The sequence below is a fragment of the Capricornis sumatraensis genome, chromosome 1, assembly GCF_032405125.1.
Source record: "Capricornis sumatraensis isolate serow.1 chromosome 1, serow.2, whole genome shotgun sequence".
Classification (NCBI taxonomy): Eukaryota; Metazoa; Chordata; class Mammalia; order Artiodactyla; family Bovidae; genus Capricornis; species Capricornis sumatraensis.
Window position 1 is genome coordinate 163,814,112 of NC_091069.1, and position 21,967 is coordinate 163,836,078.

Sequence of the window (21,967 nt, forward strand, 5' to 3'; positions counted from 1 at the left end):
AGGGCGCGCGCTCCTCTCGCCCCAGGCAGCGCGCCACAGGCCCGGCCCGGCTATCACCTGGCCGCGAGGGAGGGCGACCGGGCCGAGTTGGCGGGGAGAAGCGGGCGCACGCGCACCCCTCGCCCTCTGGGGAGCTGTCTTCACCAAGCTTCACTCGCGCCCCTTCCGGCTTCCCCTTCTTCCTCTCACTCTCTCGCCGTAGCTCAGCCGCCACCTGGGCCTCACGTGACACAGGACTCTTCCCGACACGTGACGCGAGAAAGGCCGCGCTGGGGCGGGATCGGGTCGCTTCTCCCCTCCCTCCGGAAGCGTAACACTGAGGGCGCCTGCGCAATGGGCGGCAGGTCCGCTCATTCCCCGTCGGGTCGTTATTGTGCTTTTTGTTCCGGAATAGGAGGGTCTTGTCCAGAGGCCTATTTGCCTTTTCCTCCCATAGCTCCCTCGCCTATGGACCCTAAAAGCTGCCGCTACTGCTGCTGTTGCCGAGCGAGACAGTTATTGTCTCAGCTCTAGGATGTGCGTTCTTCCACTAGAAGCTCTTCGAAGGGACCGAGGTAACCGCGCCGCCCGCGCCCAGGGCAAAGAAGTGCGCGTGCGTTTGAGGGGAGGGCGCAGCCGACCAGATCCCCCTTGCGCATGTGTGACAAGAAGGCGTTCCTAGATGATGGAGAGAAACCTGTCCTCAACGAGGAGGGGAGATGTCTCTTTGGCCTCTATAGGCTTAGGCCCGCTTGGGCTGTGTGTGTTGGCATTTTCAACCCGTCTCCCATCAGTTTCCCAGGTCCTGTGTGCTGTCTTTATACTAGGTTGATTTGGGAAAGTTAATTATGCAGCCTAGAGTTTAGTAGCCTTAATATATCGAAAGAAGGCCTTTTAGAGTCATTGGTATTTAAGTGTTCTTCTACTTTCAATAGTAATTCAGTATAAATTAACAGTAGTGTTTCGGATATTTTCATTTGGTCTTTATGGCAACGAAATCTTACCCACCAAGGGCTTTTTCATCCTATGGAAAGACGCTACTGCGGAGAAAAATACAAATCTGAAATTATTTTCTAGAGCAAAGTTGCTCATAAGAATGAAAGTTAAAGCGTTGTTTTTCTGCAGAATTCTGCAGTCCTAAAGTGTCGTTCTAAAGTGTCCAGGTTAGAGGACAGCATTTCTAACCTGGCTCTTGTCTTTACTGTCTAAGGAGTTCCCCTCTCCTATCAGAGATTTGATAAAATTACTCTTTCATTTCTTTTCCCCTGGTTCTCTTGTACTCCTCAATTTTTGGTTTAGGTATAGCCATAGCTAGACATCTAAAAAAATTCCTTTTCTGTTCTTCACAAATAAGTGGTACTTGTATTATGCTTAATCTGCCAGCATGGTTGCTCACGAACTTATTATTCTCTTTAAGGGAATTAAAAAAGAGTGGAATGAAAAGCAGGTGTGGTCATCCCATGTTAAGCACCTCGTCAGCAATGTATACATTCCTGCTGGGGGCCATATTCATTACTTTAAGCTCAAGTCGCATCCTACTGGTAAAATATTCAGCTAATGAAGGTAAGTTAAGATTTGGAATATGTATGGAGCGGTTCCATCTAACCACATTTTCTTGTTTTTATTTTCCTTATATATAAAATGGGAATAATACCCTTAAAAGTTGGCCACCATCTGGTGGCTCAGATGGTAAAGAATCTGCCTGCAAAGTGGGAGACCCCAGTTCAGTCATTAGGTGGCGAAGATACCCTGGAGAGGAGAATGGCAACCCACTCCAGTGTTCTTGCCTGGAGAATTCCATAGACAAAGGAACCCGGTGGGCTACAATCCAGGGCTACAGTCCATGGGGGTCACAAAGACTCTGACAGGACTGAGCAACTTTCATCTTTAAAAGCCCTCTGCTTCATGTGAATGATAAAACATGTTTAGATATGATTCTTTACTCTTACATTCCTACCAAGAAAAATTTTTGATGCTGAGTAAAATTTGGGTCAGTTAAGTACAGATCAAAACTTTTATAGAACAGATTATAACATCTGACTGTTGCTTCAGTCAGCAGGTGTTCCTGAGCGTATAGCAATATATAACTCATTCTGAAACAGACAGGAGATATATTTGATCACTTGGCATTTGTAAGGTACTATTTTAATTATATTATCAGTGGAACAGTACAGGTTATTAGTTTTGGTAAATACATATTCAAGAAATCTTTTATTATTCCTGATGTAAAAATTTATATTTTAGCAGCTTAATTCACACTGTGCTAAATGTTAGTATTAAGGTTCGAAATGCATAAGATGTAGACCTTATTCTCAAGAATTCACAGTTTATTAGTAAATACATGTAAATGCGTCAAGAAAATACAGTATAATAAGTGCAGTTCTATACCAAAGATGCAGAGGTAGTTTAGAGTAGAAGGCGATATATTCTCTCTGCGAGAGCGTGATGTGGACTGCAGAGAAATCAGGGAACACTTCCCTGGTAAGGTGACAATTGACCTACAAGACGACAGGGTGGGCAAGGATATTCAAAACAGAAGCAGCAGCCTGTAAAAATGGACAGATGTATCAAGGAGCGGATGGATTGTGAGAACATGTCATTCAGAATTACTGAGAAAAAATTTTAAGGACTTGGAGGAGGGGAGGAAGGAGTGCTTGGCTAGAGAGGGCAGTAATGATCACGTAGTTGAGGACTCCACGGGCCATGCTAAGGATCTGACACTTTATTCCCTAGGCTGTAGATTCTGGGGGACAGGGAGTACTTGAAGAACTGTAAACAGCTGGGTAAAATGAGAAAGACTGTTACAATAGCTGGGTGAAGACAAGACTAAAGGAAAAGAGAAGTAGCCAGTTGGGGAGTTATTACAAATTCGAGCCACAGATGATGAAAACTAATGAAAGATTTTAAAGTAGGAATAGAGAAAAGAGAATAGATTCAAGAAATATTCTGAACATAGAAAACACAGGACTTGAAAATTCCCTGGTGGTCTGGTGGTTAGGACTCTACCCTCTCACTGCAAAGGGCCCTAGTTCAATCCCTGGTCGAGGGAACTAAGATCCTACAAGCTGTGTGGTGTGCCCAAAAAAAAGACTGGACTTGGAGAGTGTATTGAATGTGGAGATTGAAGGAGATGAAGTATTGGATAGCTCAACTCAGAAGTTTCTGGTTTAGATGCCCAGTAGCCTAGTGATGCTCCCAACTGAGATGGAGACCAAGGAGGAAGAGGAGATTGGACAGAACTCATAGAGATCAAAATTTTAGCTCTTGTACCTCACATGAGGCCAGGAGCTGTGTCCTGCAATGTGTAGCACTTCACACATGTCAAGGAACTGCCAGTTTAGTGAATAAATAGAAATCATGTGGATATATTTAGTGAGCATTAAATGTTCCAGAATACAGATTTGGAAACATTAATATTAAATTGACATTTAAAACTTGATGAGCAGAGGGCTCATTCAGGGTAAGCACACAGAGTGAGAAAATAAGAGCCAAGGATAGAAATCTGAGGAATGCCAATGGTTTAACAGGTATGCAAACACTCAGAAGGACCTTAAGAAGGAATTAGAAAGATGAGAGAACTAAATGCACGTGACTTTCAGAAGGGAGTTTGAAGGCTGGGAGAGAATTGCAATATCAGGATGAGGTAAGGATTAAAACCTGCCCTTTGGAATTACTAATTAGAAGGTGTAATCTCAAGGACTAGATAGTTGGAGTAGTGAGGTGGGATCAGAAACCAGACTGTTTGGAGACAAGATCTGAGTGGAAAGTGGGTGTAATGGAGTTGTTGTTTTTTAAGTTGGTAATTTTGAGCATATATGTAGGCGAGGAGAAGAAGGCAGTTAATAGAAAGACAAAGAAGATACACTGAAGCCAGAGGAAATACTTACTGTTACAAAGCTCCTGAAGAGAAGGGAAGGTTTTAATGGGGAGAATGGATGAATAGTGAGGCCATAGCTGTCCTCTCTGGGACTGAAGAGAAACCAGTAAGAATGGGTGTGGAGTAGATAAGACTGTGAGTATGGGCAGAAGGTGAGTGGAATGATACCATGGCATGATTTGGAATCAGCCATGAGAGAAATGCAAGGAAAAAAACAAATAACGAGAATGAGTTAAAGAGCGGGGACAAGAATTTGAAAGTTGTGGTCTGAGGCCCTCCATTTTTGTGTGTGCACGTATGCTCATGTATATCATGCCAGAGAATAAAGCAAGTATTGATGGAGGATAATAGAATGTGATTTCAGTCTAGCTTTGAGCTCAGAAAAGGGAGGAAAAGATGTTCTTAGCTAAGCTTTTAATGATGGACGAAGTTTAAGAGGCAGTTAAGTAAGTACCTGTAGTACAGAACACTTAACTGCCAGGTATAGGAAGATGACTAGCATGGTCCCTGTCTTACTAGAAGCTTACATTTTAAGGGTAAGACATACAACATAAAAAATAAACATAATACAATGTTAGAAGCACTGTTAAAAGATTTATAGGTAGTTACCTGAAAACTGGGTTCATCTCTTGGTGGGTGTTGAACCGAAAGATACCACCAGGCCAAAGATCAGGAGAAGAAAGGATTTATTACTTGTAGCAAGTAAGGAGAGCACCTGAGAGCTTTCCCAAAGCAGTGTCTCCCCAAACAGCAAAATTGGGGAAGTTTTAAGTTAAGCTGCATTTTATGAAGGGGCTTGGGTTATTGACAGAATCCAGACTGTAGCTGACTGAAGTTGCGAGGAGCAGAAAAGATCAATATCGCCATCCCGTAGGTTCTGGTTGATTTGCAGTCTCATCTTTACCATTGAAACTGAACTGGGAGTCTTTATAACTGATATGGTCGAATATCTTATGAACTGATATCTTTACTTTTATTGACTATCTTATGAACTGATATCTTTACTGATATCTTATGAACTGGTATCTTTACAACAGTAAAATTGTAACAGAAAAACTGACTGTTATCAGTTACTTTTCTTGACTGGTAACAGTTTATTCCTACATTCTTTTGTTTCCATAAGATTCTTAATTACTGAGACCTGTTCAGAGATAAGCATTGTGGCCAAGTTTAGGTCACAGGATGACTTAAGCTAAAAATGGCATCTCTTATGTCAAGAGAGCCATGCCTCTTCTCTTTCTCCAGGGACCCCCCACTTCATCTGCTTACAGTAGTGCTACAGGATTGGAGAAGAATAAAGGATTGATTATGCATGGGTTGAGAAGATCAGGGAAAACCACAGAATAGAGGAAAAAAGGATGTTCTGGGGAGAAAGAATGTTCAGTTGGCTTTTTTTCCCTTCTGCTTGGCCACTTTGGTTTTTTCATATGACAACCAAGGGAAACAAAGCACATATTTTTTAAAAAATGCATTCCTCAAAATAGTACTGGATAAAATTTAGTTTGTCCTTGGCAAAATTATAGAACAAGTTGTTTGTAAGCATTTGGAAAAAAGAAGTAACAGCTAAGTCAATATATACTAACCAAATCTCATTTCCTAATTAGATTGACTTGTAAGTTGGGACATCCTTTCCTAATGTGTCAGTGGGTTTGGATGTGTCTGAGAGCGTGTTTGTCCACCCCAGAGCCCTGGGCCAGTTGCCTCTTGCCTCAGGCTGCTTCCTTCTTGTTACCTCAACATCTGTTTGTCCCAAAGTGCCTATAAAATAATGTTTTCTATGTGGACCATGATATGAAACAGATAGGAAACCTCTGAGTTAGGGACTATCACAGAATGTATGTTGGTTTAAGCAAGGCACATAAGACACATAAGAGGAACCATGAGCTGGGTAATAATTCAGCTACATAAGTTGATAGCTGGTTGATGAGTCAGGCCCTGATTGTTAATTAATAGTCCATTTAAAAGGTGGTCTCTAACGCCGTACCACAAAGCTTTCTTTGCTGGTAGCCCTAGCCCCCTCAGCACATTTTTTCAACAACTTGAATGAAAACATGAGAGATGTAGCTCTCAGTTTCAAGGATAATAAAATACTGACTGAGGTAGGGCTAACTAACACATGAGGTGCATTGATTCAAACATCGGAAAGAACAAAGCCAACTGGATGAAATTTAATGTAAACCAGTATTAAAATCTAATTATTAAGTTTAGAAACAACTCTAAATTATTAACTGTTAGTATATGTAAGCATTATATGTGTTTCCCTGGTGGATCAGTGGCAGAGAATCTGCCTGCCAATACAGGAGATGCAGGTTCAATCCCTGGAAGATTCCCCTGGAGAAGGAAATAACAACCCACTCCAGTATTCTTGCCTGGGAAATCCCATGGACAGAGGAGCCTGGCAGGCTACAGTCCATGGAGTCACAAAAGGATCAGATACAACTGAGCAACTAAACAACAACAAACATTATGTAGACCAAAATTTATAATTAAAAAACATTTCTGTTTCATTTCAGAGAACAAATATGATTATCTTCCAACTACTGTGAATGTGTGCTCTGAACTGGTAAAGCTGATTTTCTGTGCGCTTGTGTCATTCTGGATTTTAAAGAAAGGTGAGTCTTGACATGGTACTGTATAACTGGTTAAAAATCAGAGGATCAAAAAATTTTAGAACTGAAAGGAACATTTTATGTCAGTTAGCCTAGCCCATTAATTGTATATATGAGGATGCTAAGATACAAATAGAAGTACGATTACCCATGTTTGGCAGGTAAGGAACAGGCTCAAACAGAAAGTGTGAGGTGGTGCTGGGTAGGAGGGGTCAGAGCCCCAACTGTCCTAGCATCCTGTCCACTGCTCTGTCTCTCGACTTGTCCCTGTGGTGTGTCCCATAGGGAGTGAGTTTGTATTCAAGTTCAGGATCATCTAAATCGCTGCTGTCTAACTTGATATGTAGCGTACTGGGCAGCAGTCTTCATTTCCTTTAGGGCAGGCGGCATACCACTTTGAAGTCAGAGAGACTATATTCTGGGGCAGATTGTTCTACTTTTCTGAGTTCCAGTTTCATTAGCTATCAAATAAGGGTACTAATCCTTCCTCACATCTAAAGTAAGTAGCCTTTTGTGGCTATTAATTCTCCAGTTACTGAACCTTACCTCTCTACTTTGGTCTGCCTTCCCACATCACGTAAACAGAGAACTTTAGACTGCTAAAGGCTTGCCCCAAAAGATGTCTTTTCATTTTCTAAAGTTTCAGCCTGTGCGACGTTTCTAGTTGGTAGAATACATTTCTTATCTCATAAAATTTATGTGTTACTTACTAGGGCTTAAATTTAAATGGACTTCTATCTTTTCATTTTATTTTACATTCTCTGTTACAGTACCTTGCTAAGTTTTTGGAAACCTAGAGATAGGATAATAACTCATACTAGGATGAATAAAAGTTAATTTTATCTACTCCCCTCTATTTAAGTTTTAGTTCGTATCTCCCTTTTGTGATTCCCTCCCCCTCCTCCCCTCACACAGCCCCACAGGGTAAAAAAAATTCCAGCACGAGTGATTGATTTTTCTTTCCACTTAAAAATTTTAACTTGTTGATCTCTTTTGGCTTTATGCTCAGAGTAGTAAGAGAAACTAAAGGTATCCTGAGTTGCATTCTTCAGTGATACATCTATCTCAGGTTGGCAGAAATTAAGAAAATCGTAATTCCTAAGGTGTTGCTGATACCAGTGATGGGCACAGTGGTGGGGTGAAGAAAGACAGTAATGAAATCCTGTGTTGTCCTTGATTTCTCAAGACTAATAGTCACTTATGAAAGCAAATTTGTTAAGCCTCTTTTAAAGAATTGTGTCAGGAGTCAATATAAGTTACTTACTCTAAAAGTATGTACATTCTTATCAAGGTCATATATTTATTGCTGTGTTTCTTTCTCCAGAAGATCATCAAAATAGAAAGTTGAGATGTGGTTCCTGGAAGGAATTCTTTAATTTCATGAAGTGGTCCATTCCTGCCTTTCTTTATTTCCTGGATAATTTGATTGTCTTCTATGTCCTTTCCTATCTTCAGCCTGTAAGTAAATAATGACAAAGAAAATAGCACTGAAAAGACAAGAGAAATGAATCCCAGAACTAACTTTTTTCTCTTTTTCAGTTGTTTTCCGTACCTTTGTTAGTTTCTCATTGCCTCACTGGCCTTCCTATGGTTTTACCAGAATCATCTGAGCACAGCCAGTCCACTTGCCAGACTCTCCCACTGTGAAAGATAACTGTATTACACTGTGCTGACTGATCTGAGGGAGCTGCTTCCTGATCCCTGAATCTAGAGCCATCTCTGTCTGTGTAATCTTAACCTATCTGCCTATTTTCGGAGCCATCCTGTGGTCACACACCTCTAATGCTAATCTCAATACCCAGGACCTCCAAGCTGACTCCAATGTTCAACTCAGAAAATTATATTCTCAGTGTACCGCTCTTATACTTGTTTTAATGTGGCTGATATGTGTTCTATTAGTATGATTGTCTTTCTGTGCTAGTCCTGTCATTTAACCAACAAGTTGTTTAAGGGTAGAGATTCTATCCTCCCAATCTAAATGCTATCCATGACTGATAATACTAGAAGTGCTTTTTATCTCTCCTGGCATTCCCTGTGCCAATTTAGAGAGCCACTAGTAATCAGAATTAAACTTTGGTCTTCTGCTTTTGGAGCAGGAAGTGGCAACCCACTCCAGTAATCTTTGCCTGGAGAACTTCATAGATAGAGGAACCTGACGGGCTACAGTCCATGGGGTCTCAAACAGTTAGACACGACTGAGCGATTAACACGCACTTCTGCTTTTACTTAGTATTCATTTGGGATCACACGTATTTTTTCCTCTCTCTAACTTTATTTTATAAAATGAAGGTTTCTGTTGCTGTATTTAACAAAATGTGTTCTATTTTAAAGAGCAAATTCATTCATTTTGATTATAAGTAGGATTTCTGTTGACACTAATCCTGTGTCTGAAGCCTCTTTGCTGCTGCTGCTGCTAAGTTGCTTCAGTCGTGTCTGACTCTGTGTGACCCCATAGATGGCAGTCCACCAGGCTCCCCCGTCCCTGGGATTCTCCAGGCAAGAATACTGAAATGGGTTGCCATTTCCTTCTCCAATGCATGAAAGAGAAAAGTGAAAGTGAAGTCGCTCAGTCGTGTCCGACTCTTAGCGACCCCATGGACTGCAGCCTACCAGGCTCCTCCATCCTTGGGATTTTCCAGGCAAGAGTACTGGAGTGGGATTCCATTGCCTTCTCCGTTGAAGCCTCTTTAGGTATAGCCAAATCAGTTTGAGAGTGGGGTGAAAAGGAGGGTTCAAGAAGGCACTGAGGTAGAGAACAGGAGTTTGATTCTTTTGCACAGTTTAGAAGATTAGAACCAGGCAAAACCAAACTGCCCCATAAAAATAGAATATGTTACCATACTAGCCAAAAGGCAAGGACCTGGGCCAGAGGAGCACCTGAAGTTCCTTCACCTGTGGTCCACTTTCTTAGTAAGGGTTCGTTGCATCTAAACTGTGTCCTTCTAAATTCTTTCACTTTTGTTTTTCAGATCTAAGAATTCCTGTACCCAACAACATAATTTTTCACATTCAACAAGTATATGTTTGTTGTGTTTTGTTGTTATCTAACAGACTAGATTTAAATTTATACCGCTTTGCTAAATCACCAGTACTGAAGCAAGATTGCAGCTTCCTGTTCTTACAACTTATTGCTTTGCTCTTCCTTCCTGATCGCTTACAACCACAGATACTACAAAATAAATCCCTTGGCACTCATATTCTGTGTATTGCTGTGCCCAAGCCTAGTGGGAAAGAATTAGAGATGCATGGCAGTTTGGGGGCAAAGAGCTCTGATATTTTGTTTATTCTGTACTACTGCCTGGACAGAGTGGATACATTGCCCCAGGCCAGCGGGCTGTTTAACTATGGACCTTTGCACTGCTGTTACTGTGACTGATCAGAGCCACCACTTTCCAACTTAGCAGCCACATACTTTTCTCATCTCCTGTTAACCAGGGGTTCGCAAGCATTCATCTACAGAGAAAACCTTAAAATAATGGTTCCCATAAAAATGGAGTGGAAAAAGAGCAATGTTGTATTCTTGGAGTTTTTGCTAGTTTTTATTGGATTTACTCATTTCTCTCATTCAGCTGTATGTTAGTCATGTTTACTGGCTGTATAGATTGTGGAAATTCTTCAGGGTTTAATCAATGTAAAGTGACAGGAGGAAGGCAGTAGGACTTGTTTTTAAAAATAATTAACATTGTCAGATCCAGTTATGAGGATAGTGATAAATTTCATACTTTCTGGGCCAAAAGGTACATATATTCAGATTAATATTCTCATATGTGCAATTTGACTAAACTCAGAGAAACAAACCTTTATAAAAATCTGGCTAGCACTTTTCTAATTTTTTCCCATTGTTCAGAACAATGGGAATAAATCCAAAGGACTGTCAAGTATGAGTTTGGTAATGAATCACTGATATTGAATCACTGTATTTCAACCAAGTAAGTTGATTTCATTCTAGAACATTAAAAATGCTTAAAAACCTATACCTCTATCTTCCTAATGTATAAATGAGCCTAACAGTACTTGCCTTTTCTCTCTACCCACAGAATCAGTGTTTAAAGACTATATAAATCTCTTTGAGAGCTTGAAAAAATATGCTTTATAGTCATGATAACCATTATTTCTGGTCTTAAACCTTTAGAGTTTACAAGTATTTCCACATCTGCTCATACAGATTATTACTCAGGCATTTGCTGAACTTCAGCACATTTCAACAGCCTGTACGATGATTTGATCATATCTGCATAAATTCAACCAGCAATAAAAATAGAATTTAATCCTCTAATGAAGTAGTTGCCCTAATAACCCCTCTGGGTTTTGACCAAAAAGCTCTTTTTGTCAGGTGAACTTGCACCAGGCTGGGAGATTTCTGAGGTCAGTGCTTTGTTTGGATTGTAACTCTACCTTCTCTTTCTTTCTAGGCCATGGCTGTTATCTTCTCAAATTTTAGCATTATAACAACAGCTCTCCTATTCAGGATAGTGCTGAAGTAAGTAACATGTTGTGAAAGCATATATCATACTTTAAAGTAGCACCGCCTTGTTTCAGATGATATACCCTCTGAATCCCAAAGCCGGGGTTTTATTGCTATTTGGCATTGTGTATTAGGCAGGTTGTCTAACCCATCTGGAAAGCAGCTACAGTGGTAGCCTGCGATTCAGTGTTTGAAATGTTTTTCCTTAGCATTTCAAAAAAAGAGACGAATGACTAGATTTTAATTATTTTAATTTTTAGTGCCAGATTTTCAGCAAAGAATTCATTAGCTTTTTTCTTCTTTTGAACAGAATCTCTGTACGTTAATAGGGAACCAAGAAGTTCCTAAAATTAATATATTTGTTATTTGGAGTTTGGAGATGATAAAAAGTGACAAATTGTTTTTATTAAAGTCCTTGAGATAAGTATATTATTTAAGCTCTAACTGGCAGAGGATTTGCATCAAGTTTAAATAGGCTGTGCTGCAAAGCAAAGGCCAGAATGTCCTAAGGTGATAAAGGATCTGGGTACTTAACTCCGGTTTAATTTGTTATTTAATGATGGTGGTGATGATGGAAAATAAAATAACTTTTTGTTATATTTGTTGTGATTGTTTTAATTTTACCTTCACTTTCTGTTTTTAATTTCTTTCTCAGTGTACTGTGACAGAATGTTTTCATAATTGATGTGCACAGAGGGGTGAAAGGCTTGGTACATAGGCACTCAGCAGTTATTTGTGGAATCCCTTGATGCATTCAGTTTAGAAATTATATGATATTCTTGAAAGATTTTCTTTTACCTTGAGGAAGCATTCACTTTAATGGTTGATGTAAGATATGGGGGAAAAAATGAACATAGCATGTCAACCAATTTAAATGTAGAGTAACTGAAATTTGCTTTTTGATCACTCTCTTCATTTATGAATTGTGAGAATAATTCAGTCCAACTAGTAAGTAAAGAATGCTAATCCAAAAACATTTTATAGTCTTTAAAATCAGCATGAATGTCACTTAGTAGGATAAAAGTTGGCTTCTGAGGAGATATATGTAAGCAATTATATTTTTATATTGAGTACTGTGATATCGAGATTCATTTCCATAAAGGAAAAAATATTGGCTCTGACACACAAAAAGGCTCACTATTAGGGGGGCAGTGGTTTCAAAAACATGCATTTTTTGTTTTGTTTTGTTTGAGGTTTTTTGTTTTACTTTTAAGTTTAAAAAACGTTTTTTCCTATGATATGACAGTTTATGAGTATGCGTGGTGTTACTATGTAATGCATAAGTATTATACCAAAATTATATTAATTTAAAACTGATTTTACCAAAAAGAAGGTTAAAAGTATGTTATTGCCTGGCTTGAGATTGGCCAGTAGCTCTAGCTGTGCCCCGAGTTGGTTGGTTGCCTTTTTTTTAGTGACTCCAGAACATGAACAGGGCCATAGGCTGAGATGAGGGCCACTTGGAAAAGCCCTGCCCAGGGTGCCCTGACTGCCATGTGGGCAGCCATGTGGGGAGGCTTTCCATCAGGCAGTGACCAGAAAACCCTAAGGCCTCCACAGGGCCTCTCCACCCTATTTTAACTTAATCCCATAAGGACCACTAATGGTAGGTGCAGTTAGACTGGGTCTGCCTGGAGCCCGGAGCCACTAAGCATTTTGCAGCCTTTGGGCAGCTCCCCTTGGCTGCAGAGGAGGGAGTCTAGGTGAATAGGCTGGGGGTGGTGGGGCAAACGACATTATGAACTATAGTTCAAACTTTTTTTTTCATGTATTTTACCTTTTAATATTCAAAGCAGTAATATTGATTCTTAGGCATTTGTTTACTTTGTTGTTAGTATCTCTGTGTTTTGTTTTTTTTTAAAGCTTTATATTTTGTATTGGGGTATAGCTGATCAACAGTGTTATGATAGTTTCGGGTGAACAGCGAAGGGACTCAGCCATACATAGTATGTGTATCCATTCTTCCCCAAACATCTCTGCCATCCAGGCTATACAGTAGGTCCTTGTTGGTTATCCATTTTAAATATGGCAGTGTGTACATGTCCATCCCAAACTCCCTAGTATCTGTTCACTCCATTCTTTCCCTCTGCAACTGTAAGTTCATTCTCTTAAGTTTGTGAATATCTCTTTGTTTTGAATACTTAGAAGTTACTTGGTAAAGAAACAATAAATCACTCCATTTTTATTATTTCCAGGAGCGTTAATTTAGTTCCCAGAGTAAGTCTTAGTTTGAGTAATTAACAAATCAGCCCTGAACTTACTTAAAATAGTAGAGCTAAAATATAATAAATCTAATAATGTATTTTACGGAAATACCTTTTAAGTATTACCTGTTAATTTTAAAATCAACTTTGTTCTGTTTTGATCTTTTTATTGGTGGTAATGTATGTTGCTTGTTTTCCCCTATGTAACTTAATTTTTGTGACTCTTTGATGGTCTTTTGCAATAAAATTTTGACCTAAAAATAGTTTGAGTTTTATCACAAGTTCTTAATTTGTTTGCCATAAATAACTCATTTAGAATATTGAAGATCCTGTCTTATAGTTGACTCTGGCAAAGCCATCAAATACCTTTCCCATACAGGTAAAGAGTATAAGGCTATACAGGTAGAAAAAAAAAAAAACAAGTCTGATGACTAATGCAGGAATATACTTGTAAGAATTTGAAAGTGAGAAAAAGAAAACTACCACTATCCAAATGTCTTATTCTAAACCCCATGTGAATGCATAGATTCCCTCTTTGAAGTATAATTAATGATTCAAAGTGGAAATATAATGAGCATGCCTCAAAGCCCCATTGGTTTGCTCTTCAGGCTTGGCAGAGTTGTATAATCTTGTTTGCTAGGCTTTAGGGAATAATATTTCAACCTGAACATCGAGATTTGGGAACAGAATCAGGAACAGCACTTACTTTTACCTAAAAAATGTATATGAATTTCTCTGATTTCTTCAAAGGGCAGGGGAAAAAATTATTAAAAAACACATTTTGAAACTTTGATGGGTATCTTGGAAGTTGTGGTAAACTTTACTTTCAGAAGTAGCAGGAAAAACAAAAGTGCCACTCAGTAATATAAGCCTTTCCCCAAAACCATTCACTCATATGATAACTATTTTTTATAATTTCTCATGATAAGTATGTCCCTGGTCATCCTCTGTGCTAATTAGAAAGGTATGATGTATGGTTTCTTGAAAAAAAGTATTTTTCCACTTAAATATTTTCTTGCTCTGCCTTGGTTTACCACCAAATATGGTATATATATGTATTGTGTGTATGTGTATGTACATATATATACACACTTTAGAAAATTTAACTTAAGATATGTGAGTTTCCATTCATCATTCCTTTGATGAAGAGCTAAGGCCTTTCCTTTGTGTGTATCTGGGATTTGCTGATAGGAGTTCTTTGGCTTCTTTCTTGCTTGAACCTACCTTCATTACACATCATCCATGGTTTCCAGTTCCAGTTTCTTTAAAGTGGAACAAGCCTTAAAAATATTTTTATAGTAGATTCTTTATTATTCATTCCTCAATCTTACAACTCACCTGCACCTAATTCAAAGGCAGTTTTTTTTTTTTAATCTTGTGATTTGCCTTTAATCTTCCTAAAGCTTTCAACTTAGTTTTCATAAAAATAGCAATCCTTTTCTTTCACACATAATTTATGGTTCCTATAATCATTAAAATATATGATTAGAATAATGAGTTCACCTGGCAAAAACAAGTTTTGGAATGGACACTTTTTGAGCAAAAAGTTCACTTGGGAGGAAAGGCCCTCGGGTTCAGCAGGCAGCCTTCCAGTCAGCAGCCTTCAGCTCCACACACCAATCTGAATGTTTCACAAAGCAGTGGAGAGGTCAGTTGAGTGTCTGCTGTTGTTCTGTTTCAAACTTGTGTCCGACTCTGCAACCCCATGGACTGCATCACGCCAGTCTTCCCTGTCTTTCACTATCTCCCTGAGTTTGCTCAAACTCATGTCCATTGACTTGGTGATGCCATCCAACCATCTTATCCTCTGTTTCCCCCTTCTCTTGACCTCAATCTTTCCCAGCATCAGGGTCTTTTCCAGTGAGTCGGCGTTTTGCTCAAGTGAGGTGACCAAAAGTATTAGAGCTTCAGCTTCTGCATGAGTCCATCCCCTAAACTGAGGAGGACTCTTCTGGGCATAATCAGTCATCATTTCTAAGAGCACAGATTCTTAGCTCACTTTACAGAATAACTTACTGTTATATTTTCTTTGCTGAAAATCTATTTTCAGCCTAGTCCTTAGTAATTTTTAACCTTCCCCAGAACATTTTTAATGAGTAATTACTTGTATTAGGTACCATTTAGCTTGTATAAGGCTTTACTTTCTTTGGGTTCTTTTTCCTCATTGTCAATATTAGTGAAAATTCTGTAGCTTCTAAAGGACCTATAGAGTATTATCATTGTCTCTTTTTATCTTGATGCATAGTAATTGCTTATATGATGATTCTTATAAATTAAGTGCTTATCTGTGTCTTTTCAGTTTCCATCACATTAGCTTTCTACCAGTGAAGGTGTGCCACTTGCACCTTCAGAAATGTAAGTGACTAGTTAACAGTTTCTGACCTCATGAAGTAAGACTATGCTAGTCCAATCACTAAGTGCTAGATCTGGTTATTTGAAAGTGTCTGCACAAGAATATATGATAATATGATCAGATAGTGCTGCCTTTAAGACTGTGTAGTTAGTTAGCAGTTTCACAGCATGAAACTCCATGGAAGCATTGGTGAGATCAAACATGTATTCTCATATAGGCATACTGGGTACTCAGAATTGTTTTGATATCCGGGAAGAGGACTTAACAAAACCATGACTCGGACTGCTTCCTTGCTCTCATGAATATATGACCTTAGGGAAGTCACTTAACCTCTGAGAACACCATTTCCTGCCCTAGAACAAACCTCCTGACCCATGGTAGATGCTCAACAAATGCTCCAGAATTCTTACTTCTAGTTCTCACCTGTTGCTTTACACGTCTGCCTTTGTTTATGTTGCTCTATTCTTGGTATCCCTCTTCTTCATCTGACTGACTGATCTTCAAACTTGAAGATGTTGTCACCTCCAGAAGCCTCCTTGGCTGTTCCCACCTGACTGCCATCCTCTTCTTTCCTTAGTCAATGTACATTCTTTTAGCCTTTACATAGACTCTTGCCTCTGCCTGGGTGTGTCATCAAGTCTCTTTTCACATGACAAACTTCCGTTTATTTTTCATCTTTCGGCTTAAGTGTCATCTCTTCAGAGCAATACCTGATTCTATTTACAGACTCAGGTGTTCCTTCCTCAACGTACCCTAGTTGTTCTGTGTATCACATGTCACACGTTACATTGTCATCATTTAGGTATGACTCTCCCTATTAAAGTATAAACTGTTAGAGAATGGAGACCAAGTCTTTTTTCTCTTTGCAGAATGCCTGGCACATAGTTGCTACTCATTAAATGTCTGTTAAACTGAATTCAGAAGATGGAATAATAATCATTACATCCTCTTTTTCTCAAAATGTGTTGTTGGACAAAGTAAATAAATACTTTGTCAACTGAAACACTAAAAATACATATATCTGTTTTAACTTGTCTTATCCAACAATAGTTTGGGGTGTAATCCCTTATGATGAGGCTGTGGATCAGGGAGCTAGCTTCCTCAAATCATTTCTGGATCATGGATACTTATGAAAATTTGACAGAGCTTTTAAGGGTCTCCTGGAGAGGGTGGGGAAGGCCAGAAATTCACCTATGTATTATAGAACCTTTGGCACACACTGTAAGAATTCACAGAAAAGTTCATCACATTTTCTTCCAATTCATGGAAACTAGATTAAGAATTCCTGCTTTAATGTACTTTATTCCCAGGTAAAAAGTGATTGTACCAAAAAACTAAGATCACCTCTCAAGGTAGAAAGGAGACTTGGTTAAACATAAAAGTTAGAAGGAAATTTACAATGTGAAGATCCCCTGAAGGAGGAAATGGCAGTTCACTCCAGTAATCTTCCCTGGATGATTCCATGGACAGAGGAGCCGAGGGGAGGTTGCAAAGGAGTCAGACATGACTGAGCGACTAAGCAACACCTAGGAGAAACGCTGGATGGCCTTAAGGGACAATTACTCTAAAAAGTGAATAAAAATAAGTTCAAGAAGCAGACTCACCCAACAGATTTCCTTTGAACTTGAATTGTAGAGAATGCTAGCAAAAATGGTGTGGTTCAGGCAACCAAGTACTCAAGTAATTGAGTTTTCAATAGAAACAGTTGATGTGGGAGGGGAGAAAATGAGTAATTAAAAATCTCCTTTTTCATCTTTAAACAGGAGACATCTAAACGGGATACAGTGGGCTTCCCTCCTGATTCTGTTTTTGTCTATTGTGGCCCTCACTTCTGGGACTGAGACCTCACAGCATAGCCTGGCAGGACATGGATTTCATCATGACGCCCTCTTCAGCCCATCCAATTCCTGTCTTCTCTTCAGAAGTGAGTGTCCCAGCAAAGACAATTGCACAGCAAAGGAGTGGACATTTTCTGAAGCTCGGTGGAACACGACGGCCAGAGTTTTCAGTCACATCCGTCTTGGCTTGGGCCATGTTCTTATTATAGTCCAGTGTTTTATTTCTTCAATGGCCAATATCTATAATGAAAAGATACTGAAGGAAGGGAACCAAATCACCGAAAGCATTTTCATACAGAACAGCAAACTCTATTTCTTTGGTGTTCTTTTTAATGGACTGACCCTGGGCCTTCAGAGCGGTAACCGTGATCAGATTAAGAATTGTGGGATTTTTTATGGCCACAATGCATTCTCAGTAGCCCTTATTTTTGTAACTGCATTCCAGGGCCTCTCAGTGGCCTTTATTCTGAAGTTCCTGGATAACATGTTCCATGTCTTGATGGCACAGGTCACCACTGTCGTCATCACAACGGTGTCTGTCTTGGTCTTTAACTTCAGGCCCTCCCTGGAGTTTTTCTTAGAAGCCCCATCAGTTCTTCTCTCAATACTTATTTACAATGCCAGCAATCCTCAAGGTGTGGAATATGTACCTAGGAAAGAAAGGATTCGAGATCTCAGTGGCACTCTTTGGGAGCGCTCCAGTGGGGTAAGTTTGTGAAGATGCTGCTGCTTCCCAAATTCAAAGCATGGTTATACAAGAAAAGAAATAGATCAGGGCTGTTTTATCACAGGATATATCTGATCTCTGTGAGTTTAAAAAATCATTCCACATTTGTTGGACTCCTTATGTGTAAGGGCTCATGATAGTACTGTCAGGGGTTGAAAAAAATTATAAATCGGAGTGTCAAGGGCCTTTTACATTAGCTGTATCATAGAATATTATAGAGTCATAGAGCCAGAGATGCTTCATAGGTTATCTTGTCTAGTCTCCATAGTTTTACAATGAAGAACCAGACTCTAAGAGGCTCACTGGGTGACAGATAGTAAGTGAAAGAACTTGTAACAACCCCATGAGGTCTGACTCCTTATCCATTCATTACTCTTCTCACTTCACCATAGTTGAGGAAAAAAGCTTCTTTGATAAGAAAAGTTGATCTTCAACATTAGTAAGTCTTGTTAAATGTATCACTAAATTGAAAGCCTGGCTGCTTCCATTTCTTGGTAGTTACTCATAAACCAGAGTGTTCCTGAAGGACTTGCCTTGTTTATCTCACTAAGAAGGTGGTCCCCAAAAGGATCTCTGCAGGTTGACCAAAACTGTTTTCTAGAAAAGTACATATGCAGTTATTCTGAATATTCTTCTAAGTGCTTATAATTGTTTTAGGAAGGTCTGCCAGTCATACTATTAGCAAATGAATAGTGATCTTTTGAAGGCTCAAGTTAGGAGTTAGATACATGTTTAAATAAAACATGAGATAGAGTCCTCTATCTAGGTTTAAATGTACAGTTCTCATGAACCCGTGAGATAGTTCGCACAATAAACATACTTTGTGTGATAGTTCATACAATGAACATTTTACTCTGAGACAGAGTTAGCTTATTGCTTATTAGAGTTCATGGCAAAACTTCCCTCATTAATGCCTCTGAAGTGATGATATGACAGATTCTTAAGATGGAAAAACAAGAAGCCTGCTTTGATCTTAGTCAGAGTATAGATTTATAAATTCTGTATTCTTTTCCAAAAGTCTTAATAACACCATTTGCCCTACTTTTTTAGGTAAAAGAAAATGAATTTAGGTGAAACACCTAGTTTATACCTATTTCTGCAACTGTTAGTCATTTCCCTTCAGGACCAGCAGAGGGCACGCTTTACTTTGCTCTTGTTAACTTTGAAATTCAAATACATTTAAGTGCATTCCAATTTTTATGATCTCATTATATGTCTAAAATTAACTTTCCAAGAATAAGTATTTCATTTCATTTAGCCAGATTATAGTTTAATTAAATAAGATCCATGATTTGTTAGTAAAGGTTCTCATTAGTAGTCATTAAAAATGGAGCATTTCTAGTTTTGTCCTAATTAATTACTTATTTCATGTTTCCTTTTAGGATGGAGAAGAACTGGAAAGACTTACCAAACCCAAGAGTGATATTGAATCAGATGAAGATACTTTCTAAGTGGTACCCAAATAGTTGGCAGCTCTCACAAACATTTTCACTCTGTGTGATAATTATCTTTTCACTTTGATAAACCAAGAACATTTCTAAAGCATAAAACTTTGCATATATCTAACCATTCCCAAAATAGTTCCAACCAAAGCTTAGAGGACCTAAAGACTAAAAAGTTCTAAGGAACTTACATAAGAGCAATAGTATGGAGACTGCATTAATGACGTGGTACTTAGTACATTGTGGGCTTACCAGGTGACACAGTGATAAAGAATCCATTACAGGAGATGCAGGTTCGATCCCAGGGTTGAGAAGATCCCCAGGAGTAGGAAATGGCAACCTGCTCCAGTACTCTTGCCTGGACAATTCTTTGGACAGAGGAGCCAGGTAGGCTGTAGTTCATGGGGTCTCAAAGAGTAAGTCAAGATATATTTGCAGATTATTTTCCTCTTCCTCCATTCCAAAAAAAACTTGTGATAATCATGTTCGCTTTACCCTATAAGCATACAAATAGAGATCAGTTTGCTAGATTTTCATAATTGTGTAGTTCTGCTCTGCATGCCATAGTCTTCCCTTTTTTATCATCATAAATGTCACTTAGGTTGTCCTTTGAATTTTGAGGTCATGGAGATAGTCATTTTGTAATTAAAAAGCAGTGTGACTCTTTGCAAAAATTTGATTGAAGGCCACAACATAGGTTTGAGAATAATGTAGTCTGTGCTAAATATTTTGCCAAAGAAACAAAATTTTGAACAAAAATCTCAGAATTTTAATTTTTAGGAATTTTCAGGGAATTTTAGTTTTAGTGATTTATCCTTTGATGTTTTTCTATACACAAAAAGCTTCAATTTAGGTGAAAGTTGGTTTCCAGTCCTCAGTTATCTCTTGTATTTTACATCAGTTACAGCTGTGATGGGTTTTTTCTCCACAGTTTGAGCATGTCACTTTTGGATTATTCTATTTCAGAGAACTAATAAGCCACTTTTATTAGTTATTAAATAGAAGTTATGATTATTATATATATTTATAGCATATTCTGTTCCTAAAGGTTAAGCCACTGGCTTCAGATCCTGCCAGATTGTTGGTAAGACTAGGTGCCGAAGACTTCCTTTTAAAAGGGTCACTTTGCAAACAAATGACTTTTACTGAACTATGAATAGTGTTACTCTAAAAAGAGGAAGGCTAGTCATAAATAAAGCACTTTATGGTAACTTATTTTACACTTAAACTGCATGGTATTTTTAGAGGTATTTTTGCATGCATCCAATTGAGTCTATGAGTTAGAAAAGTCAGGTGATAGGTAATTTAAAAATGAGGAAACAAATAATTTGCCCAAGACTGTATAGCTGGATGGCGATAGGACAAGAGCTGACTTCAGCTAATAGGCCTGTGTGTTTACAGAGTACTGTAAATATGAGCTTTAAGGTGTCATTTTCATACAGTTTGTATGTCTTTTTTCCCCCTAATTTTCATGTAGATAAATGTAATGCTGTTAATCCATCTGTGATAGCCAGAATAATATGAATGGCAAGAATTGGTGGAAATTTATAAATAAAATAATTATTAAACCCTTACCTTGTGTTGCCACTTTATCATATGAGGTGGAATACAGAGTATTTTTAATTTCAAAAGTTTTAAAACTTTCAGGAGATCTTGACTTCTGAGAATAACAAAATTCTTACCTTAGTCATAGCTTTTCCATCAGAGTACTGTGAGCAGGAAGGTTACCTTATTATGGCAGTTCATTTTAAAGGCAAAGAAAATCAGCTCTAGGAAGACCTCACTTTGAAGAAATATAGCATACAAAACGTACTTATGAGACAGATAAAATTGCAACAATATTATTTGTGAAGGTATTGCTTACAGAATATATTAAATAGCAGATTCCACTAATTCATAGAGATTGGTTTCCTCATTCACAGTTACTTTTTTTCACCGTCTTCAGGAAAGCATTGCTTGCCTAAAGTAAGGTTTACTTGTGCTAACTTACAAATTAGAAGGAAGGAGCTGGAACTAAATAAAATGTGAAGTTCTGATATGGATGCACTAGAGTATAGTTGACCCCTCAACATGGTTAACCTGCATGGGTCCACTTACATGCAGATTTTTTTCCCCAATAAATACGGTACTATATGATCACTGGTTGGTTGAATCCTCAGATACATAACTGAAGAAATGAAGGGCAGTCTGTGGGACTTGAGCATCCTCAGCTTTTGGTATCCTCAGTAGGTCCTGGAACAAATCTCCTGCAGATCCCAAGGGACACCTGTACTTTGTGGGTGCTACTGTTTGAATAATAAGAGAATAATTCCCTTCATACCTTCGTAAGGTAAAAAGTCTAGAAACCACATCTTATCATCTTGGATGTTCCTGTATCAAGTGCATAATCTGAGAAGAACGAAGGTCATGTGGAAAAAGTAGACTTCTGTTCTAAAGAACAAGTTATGAGGTAATGCTTATTCTCTCCTTATAA

General features: G+C 38.6%; 1 protein-coding gene across 2 annotated transcripts; it reads left to right on the top strand.

Moving 5' to 3' along the window:
- The first annotated feature begins 359 nt into the window (after window positions 1-359).
- Window positions 360-21,046, top strand: SLC35A5 (solute carrier family 35 member A5). 2 transcript variants are annotated; one of them, XM_068972285.1, is made up of 7 exons: window positions 360-554; window positions 1,397-1,542; window positions 6,370-6,468; window positions 7,790-7,923; window positions 10,878-10,945; window positions 17,251-18,031; window positions 19,435-21,046. In XM_068972285.1, exons 2-7 carry the CDS (start codon window positions 1,416-1,418, stop codon window positions 19,501-19,503), a joined length of 1,278 nt encoding a protein of 425 aa, XP_068828386.1. In that variant the 5' UTR covers window positions 360-554; window positions 1,397-1,415; the 3' UTR covers window positions 19,504-21,046. The 2 variants fall into 2 exon arrangements, with proteins under 2 accessions (XP_068828386.1, XP_068828387.1); XM_068972286.1 differs by having other exon boundaries at window positions 7,793-7,923.
- Window positions 21,047-21,967: the final 921 nt, after the last annotated feature.

Excerpts from the sequence above, each read along its gene's own strand:
- SLC35A5 (XM_068972285.1), top strand. The coding sequence starts at position 1,416 with ATGAAAAGCAGGTGTGGTCATCCCATGTTAAGCACCTCGTCAGCAATG. Across the intron at positions 7,924-10,877 it reads TCCTTTCCTATCTTCAGCCT|GCCATGGCTGTTATCTTCTC; the intron begins GTAAGTAAATAA and ends CTTTCTTTCTAG. Across the intron at positions 18,032-19,434 it reads TTTGGGAGCGCTCCAGTGGG|GATGGAGAAGAACTGGAAAG; the intron begins GTAAGTTTGTGA and ends GTTTCCTTTTAG.